The 22301-nt window shown below is 36.9% G+C and overlaps 2 protein-coding genes across 3 annotated transcripts; both read left to right on the top strand.

Annotated features, from left to right (window-relative positions):
* The first annotated feature begins 4886 nt into the window (after positions 1 to 4886).
* LOC148077414 (gap junction gamma-1 protein-like) lies at positions 4887 to 12051 on the top strand. Of its 2 annotated transcripts, none has more exons than XM_087794077.1 (2): positions 4887 to 5018; positions 9305 to 12051. In XM_087794077.1, exon 2 carries the CDS (start codon positions 9345 to 9347, stop codon positions 10662 to 10664), a length of 1320 nt encoding a protein of 439 aa, XP_087650203.1. In that variant the 5' UTR covers positions 4887 to 5018; positions 9305 to 9344; the 3' UTR covers positions 10665 to 12051. The 2 variants fall into 2 exon arrangements, with proteins under 2 accessions (XP_087650203.1, XP_087650204.1); XM_087794078.1 differs by having other exon boundaries at positions 4905 to 5029; positions 9308 to 12051.
* A 930-nt stretch (positions 12052 to 12981) lies between these two features.
* dbf4b (DBF4B-CDC7 kinase regulatory subunit) lies at positions 12982 to 21750 on the top strand. Its single transcript, XM_087793228.1, has 12 exons — positions 12982 to 13057; positions 13594 to 13797; positions 14150 to 14314; positions 15510 to 15587; positions 15664 to 15733; positions 15856 to 15917; positions 16316 to 16334; positions 17478 to 17523; positions 19684 to 19812; positions 19895 to 20024; positions 20094 to 20218; positions 20305 to 21750. Exons 2-12 carry the CDS (start codon positions 13648 to 13650, stop codon positions 21545 to 21547), a joined length of 2217 nt encoding a protein of 738 aa, XP_087649354.1. The 5' UTR covers positions 12982 to 13057; positions 13594 to 13647; the 3' UTR covers positions 21548 to 21750.
* The last annotated feature ends 551 nt before the right edge of the window (positions 21751 to 22301 follow it).

Below are 22301 nucleotides of genomic sequence, written 5' to 3'. Positions count from 1 at the left end.
TTATCAGTAAAAAGTCATGTGACTGAACACAAACGAAACCATGTTTGTCCATACAACTTTTCTGTTGTGAAAATTGAATGTGATCATGGATCGCTTTTACTTTATTTTTCTTTGAATTAACTTTTCCCTGCAAATATAGTTTGCTTTGGTGTCGCTTTAATATTATAATGCCCACATTACAACATTTATTTGTGTCCACATAGTCCGCAAGATGTTCCAAAATTATTTCCCATTTTCAGTGAAGTTGATTTTTTGGCTATTTTTCAACTTTTTTTTATAAAAAAGGTTGAATTTCCCCTTTTTTTAAACTTTAGAAAATCACATTCTCATCATATGGACAACATTTGTTTATTTATTTTCCCATGGTCCGCCAGATATTGAACTTTTGTTTTGCAACATTTATTCCCATTTTTACAGATTTCTTTTTACTTTTCTAAATAAAAAATGTCGGATTTTTCCCTCTTTGTGGACATTATTGGTTTCTTTTCATAGTCTGTGAGTTTTTTAAAGAGGTGGATTTTTCTGTTTCAACTTCTTGTAATGAAAAACTTTTTTTTTTGAGAGATCAGAAAATCACATTTTTAACATTTTGTCAACATTTATTAGTGTTCACATTGTCCTCCTGATATCGAACTTTGTTTTTGATGACATCCTTATATTTACAGTTTCCTCATTATTCAGACAGGAAAGGATGGATTAATTCTCTTAAATTGTCAATAGAAATTAGGATTCATCAGATCAAGGAACAATTTTCTTGTCAGCCAACTTTTGACCTGGTGCAGACAAGTAGCCTCCATGTATTTCTCTAAGCTGACCCCCCGGCTGCTCCTCTGCTGCTGTAAGCATGGTAACACTACTAATGCTGCACTTTCAAACTGGAATGAATCCAGAGCACTTGCTTTTGAGATGTTGCTCCGGACTGTTGTTTCAGCTGACTTGCTCCTTCGACTTGACCCCGTCGTGACCTTAGGACTCCACAGGGCCTGTTCACATCACACTAACTAACGCGTTAGTCACAGTCTGCCTTCGTATCTGATCCCTGCACATTTTCCACTTCCCCCAAGGTCACTTTGCTCCCTTAGTTATGCAGATGTTATTGTTCGGTGACATCCCACTTCCTGTGGTCCTTCCATGTGCAGCTCTGCTCCAGAACGAAGCTCTTCCAACCATCATCGATCCATCAATTCAACCTACATTAACCAACGTCGTGTTCGGACGAGCACGGTGTGTGTGAATTAAAGTTAATAGATAAAAGATTGCTTTTCACCTTCGGATGAGATTCAACGACCTCCAACAGTTAAGTGAACAAACGGAAAAAGTAAATTGACATCCGTCCGAGGAGAATGACAATAAATTGTATTAGGGGAGTTGAAAATTGTCAATGGAAGCATCTCTCAGCGTCAGAAGTTTAAGTAACCGAGCATCCCCGGTAATTGTATTTCTGGTCAAAACCTATTGATTTCTTCCTCTTCAATTATACGTCCTGAGGTGAAAGATAACACGGTTAAAGGACTCGAATCTTGTAAGGGGTCACCCTGGATAAGGACGTGGGTTTTCCCATGCCAAAGTACTCTTTTGGCTGATTGACGACGCTAACGTTTCCTGTCCACAGGGTATCGTTCTTTTTTTTGCTGATGGTCAAAGAAGACAATGTCAGCCACAAGTTCTACTAATAGCAGTGGGCACCGGTCTCCGTGGTCAGCAGCAGGAAACGAGGGGGGGACGTACCAGACAGTTTGAGCTGGCATTACGCCCTTGAGATGAACAGCAGATAGGGCTGGAATTCTTTCGGGTCTGCAAGTCAGCATGACGTAAACTATTGTGGCAGTTGCAGAAGGAGGTGCTGTGTGAAGTGTTTTTTTAAGGACCAACTAGACAACTGTGTTTTTGCTAATGCTAGTGTAATGATTGAACATCCATAGCCTTGAAGGGGTCTTTCATCAGAAAACAATAAGAGCTGATTCTTTAGGAAAGACAAATTCAGGTTTTAGTTTCTGTTTCCTAAACATTCGTCACCTAATGCTGCCGTGAAACAAGACTGCGTAGAGGGATCTTTTGTTTCAATATTTTTTATTGGAATACGACAAATTATATCATAGAGTACATCAAAAAACTTTCTTTGACTTTTTCCTTTTTTTTTTTACATACATAGAAGACAGAAAACAAAATAAATTAAAAAACAAATCAATAATAATACAAAAATAGAAGGAAAACGAAAGGACAATACAAGAAATCAAACAACACACCCACCCGCACTCTCCCCGTATCCTGGCATTCATAATGTAACCTCTAGAAAAGTTAGATTAATGAGTAATACTCCTGACCACTCTCAGTCAGGCAGAACTTGCAAAGCTTTAAAATATGACAGAAAAGGTTCCCAAGTAACTGTGAATTTCTGTGTTGAGCCTCTCATTGTATATTTAAACTTTTCAAGCTTGAGAAAAGATACAACGTCTCCCAGCCACATTGAGGTTGTTGGTGGCTTTGGAGTTTTCTAAAGCAACAGCTGTCGTCGTCGAGCAATCAACGAAGTGAATTTCACAACCGTTTTCTGGGATCTTAAGACAAGGGCCTTGGCTCAGACCAACAAGGAAGGGGATCCACTTTTTAAAGGGGAACCTGTGTTGCAAATACAAGTGATTCACCCTTGCCAGCCATTTACATTAGGTCAGGTGATGGTACTAAAAATAAGGATCTGACAATAAGTTCATTATCTGATTAAAAAGCAACAACATCTTCATTGTTGTTGTAAAACAATCCACCAGTACTTACCTGATTTCAGATGTGTTTTGTAAACCTGAAAAAATCCTTCACAACTTTTCCCTGGGTAATATCAGAGGTCCTTCAGGATTCAGCTCCAGGTTGTTCCAGCTACACCAGGACACCAGCCGATCCACCTCCCTCTTGTAGGCAAGGCAGAGCTGTAGTCCACAAACAGGATTCTGGCGTAGGTTCCTGGCGAGTCTGGATGCTGCAGAATAAATTCGAGGGCCAGGTTGACTTTATTCTGACCTTATTCTTGTCAAATCTGGCCCCGTTTTGCTTTGACTTTTATTATTCCCTTTTGTTAATATACAGTAGGTCGATTTATTAACTTTATTGAAATTGACTTTATTTTAATCGCTATGTCTACTGAAAAGCCTTTTCAGTAAGTTGTTTTAGGTATGCCTTACAACAGGGGTCTTCAATTGTTCCAGGTGCAGGTTTTTCCCAACCAAAAAAAACTATTGGTCAGTTTATGATAAGTTAATTTAAAACAGTTTAACTGTAATCAGTCGATTGTCAGTAGTTACACCCGATTGGTATAATTTGATAATCTAGTTTGGCTGGAACGAAAAACCTTCACCCACGGATATCTTTTCTGGATCAATTGAATGATTGTCCTCCAGGAAGGTCATTGTGGGACGGACCCCTGCAAACAATGGAAACATCCACATTGTCATCTGAAAGAGCTAAAGAGTTTTCTGGACAGCTCAAAGTCAGATTTCATATTCCACAATATTCCACAACATTCTTTCTCCGAGGTGATACAACTCTTACTGGAATCAAAAATAGTGAATTAACTTAACACAGACTTTGTAGTTCTTAACACTATATGCCCTTTGCACTGGCAATGATGATTTCTTACACAAGTGTTTATTTAATGCGCACTCTAAATGTTTATTCAAACACTAGGGAAGCTGCAAATAGTCAGACCCTGCATGGAGGCCCAAACATAGCAGTTAGGTCATGAGATCTAAATAACCTTTAACCCTGAAAGGGACTTTTCCCGCCAGCAGTCGAGTAACCAATTGTCATCAAACCACTTTAGACACATTACAACACCATTAAATAATGCTTAAACACAGCTATTTAGTCATCTGAAGAATAACGTCAGAACTACAGTTTTACATACAGCGCATCAGAGGACAGAAAAATGTAATATTATTGTGCGGTACCAACATGCAGCTGTACAATAATATTCAATTTTTCTGTCCTCTGATGCGCTGTATGTAAAACTGTTACCATAAACTCTAACCATTTCTGAATATTACAATTCGCATCATGAATATAGGAGATATGTAATCCAGAACCAAAAACTCCTTTCCCACTAAAAACGGAAAACACACTTCATTCCAATACTTCCTTTCGCAGCAGTTGTGGCTTTATTCATCAACTGTGATTTGTTGATCTTTTGCATCTTTTATCCCATGATCCTTGGCGTGCCTCATTCAATTAATATATTCCACATATTATTTAAATATCTTAAAATAAAATTGAAACTAATTTTAGGGACCAAATCTCACTAAAAGTGTTTTGGCCATCTTGCTGTTTCAGTTTTGACATTTCTTACAAAAAACAAAGGATGTTCTCATCTTCTGCAATCTTTAAGAAACAATACACAAAAAAAACAATAACACACACATATATATATTTATATATATATATATATATATATATATATATATATATATATATATATATATATATATATATATATATCCATAAAATTAAATTATAAATATGAAAAGAAAGAAAAATAAAAAAAAAGCTGAAAAGGAATATAAAACATTACAAACGAGAAGTTGTAAACAAATAACAATATGGTACTTTCACTCAAAAGTTATTTTGATTACAAATATTTAAAAAAAATGTTTTTAATTGAACGTAACGGAAACGAGAATTTGGAAAAAAAAACACATTAATGATCAAGAAAAATAAGCAAAAAAAACGAAGTTGTCTATTTGTCAAATATTTACTATTTATCTCTTTTTATGGAGAAAAGATGTTGCAAAATATAGTTTCCTGTCTTTCGCTCTCACGCGTACACGAGGATGCGGGCTGACACGTGCACGCGCGCGCACATCCACCCTTTCTAGTTCCACTTCCTCCGAGAGAGTTTGGCGCTTGAGTCACACGCGCGGATTCTCTCCGACAAGTACAACAATATTCAGCTTTGTTAGTTTTTTTCTCTTTTCTTACATTGTTGGAAAATCAAACTTCACCTCCATTTAATAGCAGCAGCGTCAGCAGGAACAGTAAGTAAACAGTTCCTACTTTTATTTGTCTTATTTTTAGAACCGTTTTGTCTCTGATACTGCATAAGATAAATACAGTTTTGTGTACTATAACTTCTCTGCTCACACTAGTATTTATTTGGTAAATATTTCTATTGTCATTTAAAAGCAGCTGAACTAGTTATTTCTTTTAGACAACAGTAACAATTCATTATCTATCGATCTATCTATAATAATAATAATATATATTTGATTTATTTTGCTCTTTACATTTGCGTGCTAATTGCTAATTGCTAATGTTATTTTAAGTCTGGGACAGCTTTTGCATGAGGTCAAGAAGTGGCAAATATATTCACTTTCAAATCACATTTGATAGACAGCTTAAGAAACCCTTAAAGCATTATCATCTGTCCTCATTTTACACTATATTTAGATACTTTAGAAGGTGTTTAGTTAATTTATTTCTACTTGTTGCAGGAATGTTATTGATTTTATTGCTGATTTGTTGAACTATTTCCATTTATCGTTGTTGCTTCTTCATCCTGTGATGAAGGACAAACTGCCAGGTTTCGCTACTGTTATACTCAACAAAATCTAATAAAAAGAAACATAATATAATATGATAATGACAAAATACTGATACACTCAAATATTGAATTTTTTTCAAGGTACCGTATAGCTATTCAACAGCACTATATTGAATTTGTATTAATTCATTATTTAATTTATTTATATAATGTTTATATTTCAAGAAAGTGTGTAGAATAAGATAATTCTGCTAAAACAATATACTTGCAAATATCATGATGTTTGATTGCAGTTTTGTTTGGCAAGAGTCACGCGGTTTGTACATTATGCAATGCCAGAGTCAAGTGCTTAAAAATATATCAGTGCCGTCAGAAAATACCACTGTTGAATTTAACATTTCAAATGTTGTATTATTTTTTTGAATAATACATTCCAATAATTTGATGGTGAAAGTTCATTATTTATTTTTCTTTAATAATAATAATTTAATTTTGAATGACAAAAAGTAATTTGTATGTTGAAAGGTTGATTTTTGCCTCTTTAAATTCAATATTGAACAATTTGAAGAGTTTCAAATTCTATTTAAATGCATAACTAAAAGAGTATTGAGCTACTCACGGAACAAGCTTTATAAAGAGACTCACCAGATACAAGCTCATTCTAAAACATAACACCGCATGGAAAAAGGTCAAGAGCAGGTTTTAAAACTGCAACTCCAAAAATCAGGCATGGTGAACTTTTAGGACTTTCTTTCTTTATATAATGACTCTATCTCCACCATTATTTAAACACAAAGGCAATCTTTCTTGATAACGGAGATGGATGCCAGTAATGCAGAGAACACAAACATTTTTACATGTTAAGTTCATATCATCCTGATGGTATTAAATGTATCCATCAAGACGTTTATAAACAGAAGAGTCTTAAATAGATTCTGACACCAACAGAAGTCATGTCTCTCTCTCTGGCAGTCGTGTTCTGTTGGACTTCAAGAGGGAATATTTTCCTTCATACGAATAGAGAGAAGATTGTTGCAGTAGTCACTTCTAGAAATAACTGATAGGTGACTGCATTGACTTAGGAGAAAATCAGAAGCAATCTGTGTCTTTAAATGGAAGAAGCCCATCTTAGTTTTTATGCGGAGCTCCAAGATAAAGTAGATTCCAGTGTTTGTTTTTATTGATTTGCTCTGTGAAAGATTTTCGTTTTTAAAAGCTTTTACATGTTTCTCTCCATGTGCTTGAGAAGGGATTTTTAAAACACCTGTTTTGGACAGAAGAGAGGTCACTGCCATCCATGGTTCATGTCTAAATTACCGTTATAGTGCGCCGAGGTCATCATATATCTCAAAACACAGATATTTAGCTATTTAATAAAATATTTCAATAAAATTTCATGTTGAATTAAATCTAACCACAGTGTAGCTGACAACCCTGTTGAGCTTATGATGTATTCCTTTCGTTGATACTGCTTACAACTAGTGCTGTGGGTGTGGAATAAACAGTATATCTACCATACAAAATAAGTCATATAATTGCATATTGTTGATATCGTCATCTGAACACTATAATTCTAGGTATAAATAAAATGTGTATAAAGTCGCAGCAACTAATGACCAATTGCAGCTTTTTACGTCATCAGCAAAGACTTGTTTATGGAAATAAACGGGCACTTGGATGTTAACAACTGCATGGCAGAGAAAGGGCGTTGGGCGGAGGAACAACTGGGAAACAAGGAGTTGGTGCCCAAAAAAGGGGAACCTGAGTTTCATTGTTTTGCTTTGGGTTCGATTCAAAAAGTCAGGGACTGAACAACTGTGATTTATGAAACTTGCCGTCAACAAGTGAAAAAATCGATTAAAAAAACCCCCTAACAGACTGAATTAATAAACATTAAACAAAACATTGCCAAAAGTAAGACTAATAATTTGACTAAGTAAAATTTAACCCATGAAACAGTATATTTATTGAGACTTTTACATATGAAATGGTATGCATACTTTAGCAATTGGTGTATCATTATTTTAAGAGCCCACATGTTGTCACTCTCTGCTGTATCATCTATTGCTTTGAACAGCTTTTCAAATGATTTTTTTTTTTAATTGATGTGAGAGTCAACTACAGAGCATTTATTAATATCTTCATAAAGCTTCATCAGTTCATCACTAGCCAAAATGATGCACATGCGTAAATAGGGTTTGTCAGCCATTGGTTCATCGTGGGTTCTGTCCATCTCACTCTTCCTGAGACAAAGTAAGACAAAAGTGACATGACCTCTGATGATGGCGATAATCTGGACCATCTGTAAAAAGATGGATGAGTCCTACATCCATCTTAAACTTAAGACTTTCTTCTTCGTGCAGGCTTTTCCCTGATTTTCTGGGACACCTGTGTTTTTCTCGGTGTTATCTTGATCTTTTTAGTATATATTTTTTGAGTATATTTCTGATTGTTTAAGCGCTTTGTGACCCTGGTCTAGTAAAGCGCTATATAAATATAAATAACTTACTTACTTACTTACACTTTTCCCGAATGTAGGTTCATGGTAACCCCATATTGTTAGCGACATCCATCATTTGTGTCACTCATACTTTTCACACATGTGCACATTTAATCTTAGACATGTCTGTGGGATCCAACAGATCGTTTTTCTCTCAAAACTTTTCATGGTTATCTGTCCTTGTTTACTCAAAGGAACAGAAGAGTTAAGTACATTATTAGCTATTTATTTTTCTACAAAAAAAGGTTCCCTAATATTGAGCAAGCTTCTCACACTCAAACATCTCTTTAACTGTTCTGGTGAAAAAACCACAAACTTTGGCAGCTTGGAACACACTTACACAGGCATGTTGGAGACCGTCTGCTCTTTTAACTTACACTCCTCTAACACTTCTTTTATTGGCTCGGTAGGAAGCTGGAGGCTGTGGCTAGGAGACATCTGGCGAAACACACACAGTTTCCGCTCTGACGCCACTGGTGGTTTGCTTTGCTCAAAAGCATATTTTTCCAGGGAATGATTGGCTTCATTAACTTTTTTAAGCTACTTCCTCACAATTCTTTCACAGCTTTTTTTTTTTTAAACTCAAAGTGATAGTTCTAATTCAAATGTGTCTCATTCTCTTCTCACCCTCATGTCGAATAAGGTGTGAGATTATTTTCAGAGTAAGTCTTTTTTGGAGTTATAGGAAAAAACGTAGATCTATTTTAATACAGTGACTAGTGCCTCAAAATCGCCATCCAAACACCTTCACCTGTCACAACTGAACAAGAGGAATTTTTCTGTAAAAAATATATTATACGATGGTTTGTTGTGATGCTTTAAGCCTTATATACAGAAAACAGAAAGTACATCGGGTCAATACAAGAAATCCAGTAGATAGACAGTAGACTCACTTTTTGACGGCTGTTTTGAGCACTACTCACTGCATTTAAATGGATTTCCTTCTTTTTTCCTATAAGTAACTGATTACTTTGAATATAATCCCAACTCTTAATCAACATAAGGTGATAAATAAATGAGTAAAGTTTGAATTTTGAGTGAACTATCCCTGAACCAATAAGGACGATTGAAGATAAGATCAGGTGTGACATTATATTAGTTTCAAGTTATTATTAAATATTAATAATCATGGCATGAATCGTAAAAGAAGTCAGAAACCAGTTGTGTTTGGAGCATTAGATGATATAAAAAACTATGTTGCTGCGTATTTAACAGTGAGTTTTGATGAAAGATATCCCTGTTTGATATCAAACCACTCATTATCTTTTCTCTCTCTGCAGTAGTCGGCGTTTTTCCTCTTCCAACTGGCGTCGCTCTACGATGGGTTGGAGTTTCCTGACGCGACTGCTGGAAGAAATCCATAACCACTCCACCTTTGTGGGGAAGATCTGGCTAACCGTCCTCATCGTTTTCCGCATCATGCTCACCGTCGTGGGGGGAGAGTCCATCTACTATGATGAGCAGAGCAAGTTTGTGTGCAACACGGGACAACCTGGCTGTGAGAACGTATGCTATGACAGCTTCGCTCCACTCTCTCACGTACGCTTCTGGATCTTCCAGACAATCGTGGTGGCCAGTCCATCTCTTATGTACCTGGTCTACACTGTCAATAAACTAACAAAGATGGAGGATCAGGTCGACGGTGAAGAGGGGGGGACTCTGCCACGCAGACAGAGGCAGTACGTTGACGGGAGAAAGATGCAAAGCGAAGCTGAAGAGGCCGAAGATAACGGCGAGAAGGAGCCAATGATCTACGAGATGATGGAGATGGAGAACATGGGCGGAGTAAAAGGCGGGGGTGGAGATATGCAGGGCAAGGTTAAAGTTCGTCATGATGGACGCAAGTACCTTCAAAGAGATGGCCTGATGAAAATGTACGTCCTGCAACTTCTGATACGGTCTTCTCTGGAGGTGGGCTTCCTGTGTGGCCAATATGCCTTGTATGGATTTGCCGTCCCTCCCGCCTACGAGTGCTCGTCCCTGCCCTGTCCTCACACCGTCAACTGCTTCGTGTCGCGGCCCACTGAGAAAACCATCTTTCTCATCATCATGTACGCTGTCTCTTTTCTTTGCCTCATACTCAACATTTGGGAGATGATTCATCTGGGTGTAGGTTCTATCTGGGAGATCGTGCGGTCTCGGCAGAACCGGTCGACGGATGACGAGCTCTACAGACTCACCAAACGGACCGGTAGTCCGAACGACGCCGCTTTGAACGATAGGGAATACGACAGCCAGCCGTGCTCTTGGGATGTGCCGACAATACCGTTAGGGTACAACTTCCCCGTAAGACCTCTCCTGGTGTCTACGGCACCTAACGGACAACCTTTACCCAGCATTACCTTCGGCCATTCCACGATGGCACACCAACAGAACAATGTGAACATAGCTCAAGAAGAGTGCCAGCAGAACTCCAACAACGATGATAACGTTTATGCCGCAAGAAGAGGGGTCGCTTCGAGAGTCCCCATCGACGGCCAGAAAAAATGGAGAGACAACGAAGGCAGCAGTAAGAAGCAGCTCCACAGTTGCAAGAATCAGAGAGAACGTAATCACAGGCAAGCCTCCAAACACTCCTCAAACAGAACCAATCGCAGCAACGCCAAATATGGAGAGATCAACGGTACAGAGTGGATTTGATAAACAATTGCAAAAAAAAAAGAAAATTGTTTCAGATTTAGTATCCATAACAAATTTTGGACCTTGAATTGTTTAGATATTAACATTTTGGTTACACTTATTGGTTCCTTAGAAGTTTAATCTCTTTGTCAAGCTGTTGGCTCACGTCAAGAAGTCGATCTGAAGAAAGTAACACAGAGTGGAGGATTGACAGTCGACCTTGGAGGGAATGACCTTCATTAATAGCATAGCATCGCATGGTAGAGTTTATTATTATTTACCTGTGACGCTGGACACTTTGTGCAGGGAGCTCAAAGCTAATGACTAACATGATCCTAATTTGTCTCAAAAAAACTGTTTAAAAAAACCCACAATATGTACTTTATGCAACTTGTTTAAGTATGTACCCTTCTGTACAAGATTTATACCAACATCCTGGGAACGAAAGACAATCTTATAACAAAATCTGTTGAATTAACATATCATATTCAGTATCAGTATATACGGTGAAGAGATGGATAGGCAGGTAGTTAGTACTGGTACGCACTTGAAATAATTACAGCTGTATATGCTAGTGAAGGACTACCATGACAAATGCAGAGTATGTGTCATATTGACATTTTGTAGGTCAATATTAACAAAGAAAAATTGTGCAATTGGTGATCAGCCAAGTTACACTTTGCCATATGAGAAACAAACTTTACATTCTCTGCCAAGTTGGTGTTAGTACCATCCTGTACATGTCTCCCGTCCCAATGTTACATAGCAACAGCTCAACGTATAGTCATCTGTTGAAATCCTAGTAATGGCACTCTACTCTGTACTGTACTGTATTCTTCTGGGATGAAGTCGGGCAGGAACCTTTTTCTAATGTTATGTAGTTGCGTGTGTGCCAATCTCTATCAGGCTTCACAAGTAGTGAGGTAAAGAAGTGAAAAGAAACCACTGATGACAGTACAATCTTTAGATTAATCCAGCAAGTTTAGGGTTAAGAACCTAATTCAGGTGATAAGATGAGTAGCACATATGTCTCCTGGGTAAGAACACATATTCATCCTCAACTGTCAAATAAGAGACTTATGAGCAATGTTGGGAGATGGTTTATGGTATATAAGTTTTGCCATTTTGTTACAACTTTATCCTTAGCAGCTAAATACTTAACTGCGTTTGAATTCTACTTTGTTCAGTGTCCATTATCTACATGTAAATGTTTAACCTAACTTTGAGGTATTTCACACAGCAATATGTTTCCTTAAAAGCTCTGCGTTTCTGTCATTTACCAGCACGGATGTCCGGGAAGTGTTGATTCAACCCAACAACTCAACAGGGTTCATTTAAATAATAATACTTAATTATTATCGTTGTATTGTTTGTTTGCTTTTATACTGCTGTTTTCACTGGGCCGTTAAAAATGTTCTCACTCACATTCCTGGTTAATGGAATGGCAATAAATGTTGTTTTGAAAAAAAGAATCATTGAACTATTTTATGGTCTTATCATATCATTCAATAGATCACATTATTCTCCATGTATTTCTTACTGTTATGGCTGTCAAGGTTGAGTCAGGGGTAAGGGTCACAGATAAAGATTCAGAATTTAACGTTGTTATATTATTATAAAATATATTATATCAGATGGGGTGGTTTATTAAAACTCACAATTGTTTACTTTTAACTCTTATATAACTCTTATAATATTCGGGTAAAAACGACTATTTGACTGCACAGACCCCTCAGTATAATATAAATATTATTTCTTCATATAGGAGTATTATAAATGTAAATAACTCGTGTGAGGGACCACATGATAAAAGATAAGAACATAAAAAAATAACAATAATAAAAGACAACAAAAAATGAACAAAAAACTAAAAAGCAACGCAAAGATAAGAAGTTCATGTACAATTCCTCACTATTTCATTTTTAACACGTTGATGTACAACGATGACGTCAACTATCATTTCCTTTTGAAGGAAAAGCACATGGCGGGAGTATTTTTTTTCAAAATAAAAGAGTTCAACAACTGAAACGGAACAATTACCCTTGAATATAATATTAATTTAAAAAAAAGGTACATACAAATTAACAATGACAAACCATTTGTACTACTTTATTCTCTAAATCTGTAAAAATAAACATGTTTTTTTTAAAACTGTAAATAATACTTTTAATTCTTATTTAATTTCGAATTCATGTACAATTCCAAACATGTTGGCTTTTAATCGTTTGATTGAATTGTGAATACATTAAAATGATGTAGTTATATTTTATGGCAAATGTCAAACCTGGAAGTGACGTAGGTGAGGACATTTTTTTTCTGCGAGATTTTTAAAAGGTGGCGGTTTCGTTCCAAACTAGAACGGCGTGTTTGGGAAAAATACATTAACTTGTCCTGTTTTAGAAACCAGCGTCAAAGTAAGTTCTCAGACGTCCTCGGTTTATCTCACTGTAATACTTGTAAGTGCCGGAAGCCAACTTGTATAATCTCTCAGAGACAGAGCTAATGTCTCAACGGAGCTAACATGTTAGCTGGCTAGCTAGGTGGCTACTTGTTATGTTGTATTTTTGAAAATATTGCACCGCCTTATTGACGTATTTGTGAAAAATATTGTTGAGCTTGACGAGTGCTACTATAACTATTCTATAACCGATATTTAAGACCACGTAGTTGCTTTGAAGGAATAACGAGAGATCAATAACACTAACCAAAACGTGGGTTTGTGTAACACTAAAATGTTATTTTTCAACTACACAGTGTATTATATTATTGTTATATCGTTAGTTAGTTTAATGTCAATCTGTTGCAATATTTTATCCTACATCCAGTACGACTTTATTGTAGAAAATGTACATTAAGTGTCATCGTGTAGTTTTTAAGAAAAATGGTCACATACACGTCATAGAGTCTTTTTTTATTATTGTTGCTCAACTGTCTTAATTCTTATCTTCAGGCTTCTGCTGGCTTCTAGTAAAAAAGGTGGCTCCAGACAGATTCCTGGACAGTTATGCCACAGGACGAGGAGACCATGGCAAAGGGCCTCCTGGGAAAATTGTGCTCTGGGGAGAAGAAGCTGGAGGCGAAAATCTTTTATTTACACGACTTGAAGAAACAAACGGCAGCTCTTCTTGAAGAAGCAATTAATTTCCAAGGCGGGGTGAGTACTGTGAAAGAAACGTAAATAAATGGAAGTGTACACATTCTTATTACTTTAGTAACGATTTAGTTTGTAGTTTATATTCTACAAACCATGTTTAAAAGGGCCTTTCTCATTTATTCAGTTATTACTCAATCTTGGATACCTACCCTTACATTTAAAAAATAAGATGTGCTCTGTCAAGGTCATTTAAATCAAAACAATGATTTTGTCCATTTTACAATTTCATTTTTCAATTCTGATTATTCTTAAAGTTTTCTGGACATTGAAATCCAACATTTATTTAAATAACAGGTCCTTTAATTTGATTATTCTATCTTATTTTAACATTTTTTTTCTTTTTTATCTGCAGAGAGTCGAGAGTTTTCTTCACAAAGACGTAAGCTTTGTAGTCACTGGAAATCGAGAATTTTTAAATGATATCAAAAAGGAGAGTGAAGAAACCAGAAGTCCAACTGAGCAAGGAGCTCATGGCCTCAGGAAGAACAAGCAGCGACCGGGTCATTCAAAACCAAAGGTACTGTTGCATTCACCAATGACTTCTCATTTAATTTGTGAACACTTCTGATTGATTTTTCTATTTATTTTTTTAATCAATTTTCAATCAATCAGAGCATTTTAATCCATCATACTCTATCTAGGATTAAGTACTTGATTTAAACTGAATTATGGAATTCACAATTGTTAAATAATATTATTAATTGCGATATCAAGTGGCATATGTAATGTTTCCTGAATACTGTAGAAAATAAATGCCGGCGGACCCTAGTTGAACCTGACTCAAATGGAACATAAAAGTTAGAATATAACATGCTTGTGTTTCTTTTGTCTGTAAAATAAATTCCCCTGCAAGTAGCTCTGTAGGAATAATTTTGGCTACATGAATTGAGGACATTTTTATAAATCATATTATATCATTATTTTTATTTTTTTTATTAAGTTTTCTTTTAACTTTATTTTTATACCTTATTTTACCACAGAGAAATTAACAGATACATGTTTCAAAAGGAAAGAAATTCCAAGATATGTTGTTTCTGCGGGTAACGATTTGTAACATTTATGAGGCAGGTCATTGCATCTTGCCATATATGTGTATTTTATTTTAAAAAGCTATAAAGATTCTGGAAAAATATGAATGTATGCCATTATTGACTTTAAGGAACTTTAGACAGATGTCTCAATTAAGTTCAGGTTTGGACTCAGTTAAAACTCTCATTTACAGTAGTTTCATTTCCTTTCAGGGTCTAAAACAAAAATGCCAAACTTGTTTGAAGGGGGAAAAAAAAAAGAACTTTTTTTAACTTTTTTTCAATAATGCGTTTCTTCCAATATAATTAATGTACGCAGTATTAATGAATAACAAAAAAAAGAAGTGAAATGTGAAACTTTTGATAAGAACAAAAGTGAATTGGTTAGAAACAATAATGACAATTTAAAAATGTGATTTTTAGACTCTGGATTAACCAAGTTAACTTTGCTGTTAAAGAATGGAATTTCCCTTCTGGGGGATGTGATACTGATTCTATTATTGCTAATTATAATATAATAACTGTTTTGTGGCCAATTAGAGTGAATAGACTGTGACATATTCATTCTTGGCTCTCCTAATAAGATTAAAATGTGCCAAAGCAACTCGAGTTACTTCATTTGAAAAGGGTAAATCTTCTAATCATGTGATATTGACACATTTTGTGTTCTTTGCACTTCACAAGGTTCCTTTGAATGCATCTGCTCAGGCTTGTGTCAGTCGAGGAAAGGCTTTGCTGGAAAAAGCCATTCGCAACAACAATGTGAGTCACTTGACATGAATCGGGGAAAAATATTTTAATTTTGTAACTAACACCAGTTTTTCTCTCGTGTTTGAAGGAGCGGCTGCAGGTGAACAGTGTTCTGGCCAACGCCAAGGCTTGGGGAGTCAAAATATTGTTTGTGGATGGTATCCTTTTGTTGCGAGGCAGAGAGCTCTTGTGTTTGAGCTTATGCAGCTCCTGACTAACTAAAATGGCAGATGATTTATTTTTGAATGTCCTTTCTTTTTTTTCCTTAATGTCTCTCCAGCTGTGATTTTCTATTTGAAACACCTGAATATGAAAACTCTCAGCACAAAACTGAAAAAAACTGTAAGTAAATAGCTACTTATTTCTGACCTTTAAAAACATTCTCAACAAATGCGTCATTATCTTGAGTCAGTGGTCTAGATAAGGTTCTCATGAAGAGGTCGGCCTGGGTGATCAATGGATTGATGGACTGATATAAATTCTACATGGTTAATTTGATTTGCATGAACATAAAAAAAAGTGTGCATGGATTTTTGGATGGATCTTTGGTGTACAATAATCTATCACAATGTTTTTATTCAAATTATCAAGAGTGAAGGTAGTAAGATGTATGTATATCAGAGCTAATCCTCAGGGTCATGCTGTTGAATATTCTCTGCAGCCCTTTTATCAGACGCAAAATTACTTGGACAGCATGATGACTTTCGTTTAATATACCTTTTTTCTATGTTTTTGTTTAGAGGAATCCTGTTGTCAAAGGTCAGTTTTCTCAATACATACACGCACACACACACACACACTCACATTCTCATCATTCTTCAAACATGACTTTAAATTTTAGATCATATTATGTAACATGCCTAAACAATATGTTACATCCTGTTATAAACATGTAGGTACTGTATATTGAGCAAAGGGGCAGGTTTTAAAGTTAAACAAATGTAAATGTTCCCTTTGTATTTTCCTGCAAACACTAGATAGATATATAATGTTAAAATGAAAAGATAAAAATGTGGGTGGGGAAAAGATTACTATTTACATTTCAAATAATTACAAGATAATGAAGAGCAGACTAATTGACTCATGACACTAAACTACTGAATGACCAAGAGCTTCAAAGATACGTCTAATAGTGACATCTAGTGGCATTGAAATAATTTGTTACATTTACATAAATATATCATGTTTTCCTCTTACAATGTAAAGGCAGTTTAATACATCACATTTTATCTGATCAGGTTTTTAATAATAATGTGTAATAAAGTTAATAAGCAGAGCTGGAAAAGTTTTTTTTTATAGTTCATATGGAAAGAGAGTTATGAGGTTATTTTGTTTTTAAACCTCTTGGCCACATGAACATAAACAAACTAAAAGCAGGAAATTGCTATTGATACCTGCGTTTTGGTTATTGAGGCTCTCTAGTGCAGTAATTGGCCATTTATGAGCAGATGACGAATCCTCATGCTGACGCTTGAAAAAGCTTTTTTCTCAAAGTTGGATCAATTTTCCTTATCAAATATATCTGTTCCACGCAATAAATCTTTGTCTCTCGTTTAGAGTTTCTCTTGAAATGGATTCTAATACGATTTTGCTTGTAACAACATGTACATACAGAAACCTTTACGTCTAAATTGGATCCCAATTGGAACAAAAATAAGCTGTGTTTAAATAAATAAAGTATTATATGTAAAGTATGTCAAGTAAATATGAACTGAAATGCATGGAACATAATTAATGTCCTTAAATGTAAACATAAGGTGAAAGAGTGCCACATTGCTTCACTGACTCCATATAATCACACAAAACAAACTTTCAACTGGACCTATTATCTGTATTTTTGTATTTCTTTATTAACACAGTGATGTTATGTAACTATTCTCTTTCTTCTCAAAACCTTTGCAGCTATTGCCTTGAGAGTCCCTTCCATTAAAATTGAAGATGTCAGCAGGTGAGCTCCAACTTTTACTGTTTGTTGATTTGGGGGAAAAAAGGGTAATTAAGAAAAATTGTTGCCAAAAATATCTAGTCACTTAACCCTTTAGAGTTTACAGTTGACTTAAACGATGGTAAAAATTTTCAGTTTAGTCAACAAAAGAGGGAGTTGAGGAAGTAGCAAAACGGGCCGTTAGACGTGAGCGTTTTGAAGATGGAGGTATAATTCAGTTTTCTGACTAATGCATATGCATAACTGTAGACATTGCATCATGCTTAAAATTGTAAAAAATCCACCATAATTAAGAATATTAATATACAATTTCCATTTAATATATAATTTGAATGATCAAATAAGGGAACTGTTTGACATACATCTAATGTATTGAGTTTCAATCTTCGTCTGATTTACGGATACTTTTAAAAAATCATTATAAGCTTATATGTGGACGCCACTCTCATCCATTATCCTGCCCATGTTGCCATGTCTGAGTATCCCAGATAAAGTATCTTGCACAGGACTTCTTCCTCCAAACAAAGACCCCCTGGTCCTGGCAATGTGCGTTCATTATTGATGGGGTATCCCCGCTGCAAGTGAACTTAGAAGCTGCTTCTCCCTGTTGACATAAGTCAGCAGCATCAGGGGAACTTGGTGAAAGCTGCATGAACTTGTATGCAACAGTACACTGATGTTGACAAATACTCTTTTCTCTTACATGGTAGTTTGACAAGCAGCCATAACCTGCATTAAATTAAGTAATTGACCTACTTACTGTTTTTTTAGAAATATTCATGTTCTTTAGTTGCTTCTTGACCATTATGGTTTAATGAAGGCTCCATTATCCTCTCACACTCTTTGGAGTGTAGAGCTTGTTCAGGAATAGCCACAAAGAAAACAGAAAGCCCAAATAGAAAACAATTCACGGTAGTTATTGAATTATCTGTCCAAATACGAGTCTTCATATTTCACTAATGGTATTTTCAAAATGTATTCTTAAACACCTAAAGAAAACCAGTTGTCTTTTGGTAATGAAAGTGAGTTTAACTCTCTGTGACAAATATCACATGGAAATATGAAAACAGTATAATAACAATAATTGTATATGTATTGAATATTCTACAAACTATAACCTACTTTTAAGCTGAAGCGATAATTAATAAATATCAATACCCAAGCACCACTCGTTTATTCTGTATATTTGTTGTGTGTTGACCAGGACTGTTTCATAGTTTGGAATTCATTGATTCAAAGTCTGCTTCTCAGGAACCAATTAGGAAAAGTATCTTAAAGTAGCTTCAAGCATAGCATACGCAAGAAAACATTGTCAAACTGCCATCTGAAAACTTCTGTTGCAACTTGCCACATACCTTTTGTGTGTTTCCTAACAAAACAAGATAATGGGTCTGGTAGTTTCTTGTTTATCTTCCCGGTAAGTTGAAAAGGTCTCTCATTACTTCATATGAAAACATTGACTCTGACCTACCAAACGGGTCACATGACACTCACAGGTAGGTTGTTCAGACAAGAGCATCTTCAAACTAATTGATCAAGTTTCTTCTGCGTGAGTCATACCAAATATGCAGTATGAAAATAATGGAGTCAAAATGTTGCATGTTGACTTCATTTTCTACTCGAATGAACGTTCTGGATGAGTCCACACTGCTGTTTTCATTTCCTAATTGAGCCATTAGAGTGCTCAGGTATAATGTGACAGCCCCCCTCGGTGCTGCTGCTCCGCGGGGGAACGTCAGTGAGGCAGATAAGATTTCGAATGGACAAGGTTGGACGAACTTCACTGTGTGATCCACTCCTGCAGAGGCTCTCCTTATGCCGGCGCTCTTTTCAGCTGCCCTCTCGTTTTCCCCTCATTAAAGTGCTTCACCAGAGCCGGGCGACATCAAAACCTCCTCTGCTGCATCTTTAAGCGAGGATTACCCCTCCATCTTCTGATCGCTCGGGTTTAAACTGTGATAATGACCTTCCACGTGTAAGGAGTCATCCATCCCTGACAAATCCTCACTTTACAGATCAATAATATAATATGAATGGATGAATCCTTGTCCTCTTATATTTACTTTTAGATGTTGATCATTTGTGCTGCTTTGTAATGAACAAAATAAGATGCATTTAATGCATTTCATGTGTTAATGTTTTGTTCTGCTTATTTTCCAACAGGAGGTACAAACCCCTACATGTGCAGGCCATGAACATCCCTGTTCTTCACTATTCAGGTCGATTTAGTCCTTTCGAGTCTCCGCCTAGTGTATCGGTTAGGCAGGCAGAGAAAGATAAAGTAAAGAAAAGGTGGGTGAAGTCAGGTTTTTATTTATTTATCAATATTTGTTCTTGTCAAATGGTTAAGATGTAGCTTGTTGTGTTGGGATAGGAGCAAGGCTGAAAGTGGTCCAACAGCAGAAGAATCTCACTCTCCTCTCAGTCCTTCACCGTGGCGCTGTCGAAAAAAGGACCTTTCTTTCTGCGAATGCTGCCACCAGCCCTTCTCCAATCTTGAAGAAGTAGAGTTAAAATTTGAGACCGTTTGTGGGGTTTTAGTTGACTGACGGGTGTCTTTGTTTGCCTTTCAGCACCTACAGTCTGATCAACATCGGGCTTTCGTGCAGGATTCTTCCAACTACAGTCTTGTGGACCAACTGGTGTCCCAGATGCTTCCTGGCTTCAGGCCCATCTCTCTACAGCGAGCTAGTGACAGGTACTCCACCATCAAACCTCTCATGGCTGCGGCCCTTGTCACTCAAGTAGCTGAGCTCTAATATCTCATTGATGTTGCTTTTCCAGGCCTTCCACTCCTTTATCCTGTCCCTACACAGAGGATCTGTTGTTTCTGACTGATGCTGAAGTAGAAGATGCTGTCCAACAACAACATGCACATGTAAACTCTGCACCGTCCAGCCCTAAAAAGATGACCGTCTGTGGCTCTCCTGCTGTGCTGTCCGGCCCGTATCCAATCCCAGATGTAGAGACTCCTCCTGCGAGATCAAGCCTCCAGCCTCCTGGCACGCTGTGTGCACTTGATGTTTCGTCTCAAGTCATCAATAAAATTAATTCAGAATTCAACCATCATGACCCGGACAGCCAACAAACTCCACATCAAGACCCATGTCAGCAAATTCTAATTCCACCTTTCGATCCATACTCCCAACCTCCGGTCCTGAGCCCACAGGTTCCTAAGTCGGATGAGGCTTTTGAACCTCACAGTCTTTACTCTGAACCTCCAGTCCTCAGTCCTCAATGCTACCTTGCCGATGAGGAACAGAGTGTGTGTGAGGTGGACACGAACTTTGAGTCTTTCATGGCTGTGGAAACATTCAACTTGGAGGCTCCCTTGAGACCAAATCTGGATTTCTGGCCTTCGAACAGTTCTGTCGTGACCTCCAAAAAGCGCCACATGTCCTCTCCAAAGCTTACTCGGAGAAAAAGAAGGAAACCAATGAGAAGCTCCAGTGGCAGTATGACTGACTCTATAGAAGACGTGGAATCAAGGGAATGTCAATTGAACATAACAAGCAAAAGACATTATGAACAGAGTATCAATCCTGAATGTACTGGAGAAACTTTTTGTGACGACCGAGTTGCTCAGATTTGTTCTGAAAAGAAAGAGCAAGTGAATGTTCCACGTCATTGTAATGTCCAGCCCTCTTGGTTGGGTTCTTACATCCAATTGTTCCACGAACCCGCTTCAGTTCAAGCCACTAAACCATCCCAGTGCGAATCCCCGTCCTTCCTCCCTCTCATCCCAGAAGTGAGCAAGCTCGCGCCATCTTCAGACTCCGACTGGGACTGTGATCTGCTGTCCCAATCATCGGCCGCTCTGGCCAGCAGGCACCTGCATCTGCAGAACTACGAGGTGGACAAGGACGTCCTCCGACAGCCGTGCACATGGATGCACGGCAGCACATACGAGTCACGCCTGCACACTGTTCTCCAGCCAGCAAAATCTGCAGCGACACTGTTTCAGCAGGACGTTGACCAGAACGTCTTTTCTAGGGGTGTGGTGCATATTTTAGAGGTCACGCACTGATGTCCCTCAAGAACTGGATGGACCTTGAATTTTATGCAGAGAATATTGTCTATGAATATTGACGCAGAATTTTATTTTTTATTTATTTCGTGTTTGGAGTGCTCTTGCTCCAAACTTATGCAATCATTTCCCAGTTACTTTCAGACACCACTGGGTGACCTTTGTTTTTTTTAATTCTTAATTTTAAATGAACTGTTTTTAAACATGACGTGCTCATTTTATAATTTATTGTCCGATTAAAGCATTGAAGTGATGATTTTAACAACTTCTATGTCCCGGTCATTCATTGTTTCAGGTTGATTTTCTCTCGCTCATTTTATAACTGTCGACATTCGTGAGGGTAAAGATAGTGATGGTCTGATGAAGCTTCATGAAGCAGTGTCATGATGTCAAGAGGTGACATCAGTTTAAAATGGATGTGTCATTAGGACAGTTGTTCAAAATGAAGGAAACAGTACAGAGATTGCCTCTGAAAGTAATAACATTGTTTCATGAAACTTCATCAGACCATCATTCGTAAAGATCTCATTTTTATGTAATATCTACTTAACAACAGAGCAAGATGTATATTGTCTTACACAAGACAAAATACCATGACCGCTTAATTTCAATCCAATACTTTTTAATATAGTTAGGTTTTGTAGTTTTTCAAGGCGTGGGAGTCTCAAGACTCGGAGTCGAATCAGACTCAGTGACAACATCTTAAACTTGAATGCAGCCTTCATGTAAGAGTAAGGCTTCATATTTGGACAGT

This window comes from Callionymus lyra, chromosome 6 (assembly GCF_982586985.1).
Source record: "Callionymus lyra chromosome 6, fCalLyr1.hap1.1, whole genome shotgun sequence".
Taxonomy (NCBI): Eukaryota; Metazoa; Chordata; class Actinopteri; order Syngnathiformes; family Callionymidae; genus Callionymus; species Callionymus lyra.
This window is presented reverse-complemented; position numbering and strand designations above follow the sequence as displayed.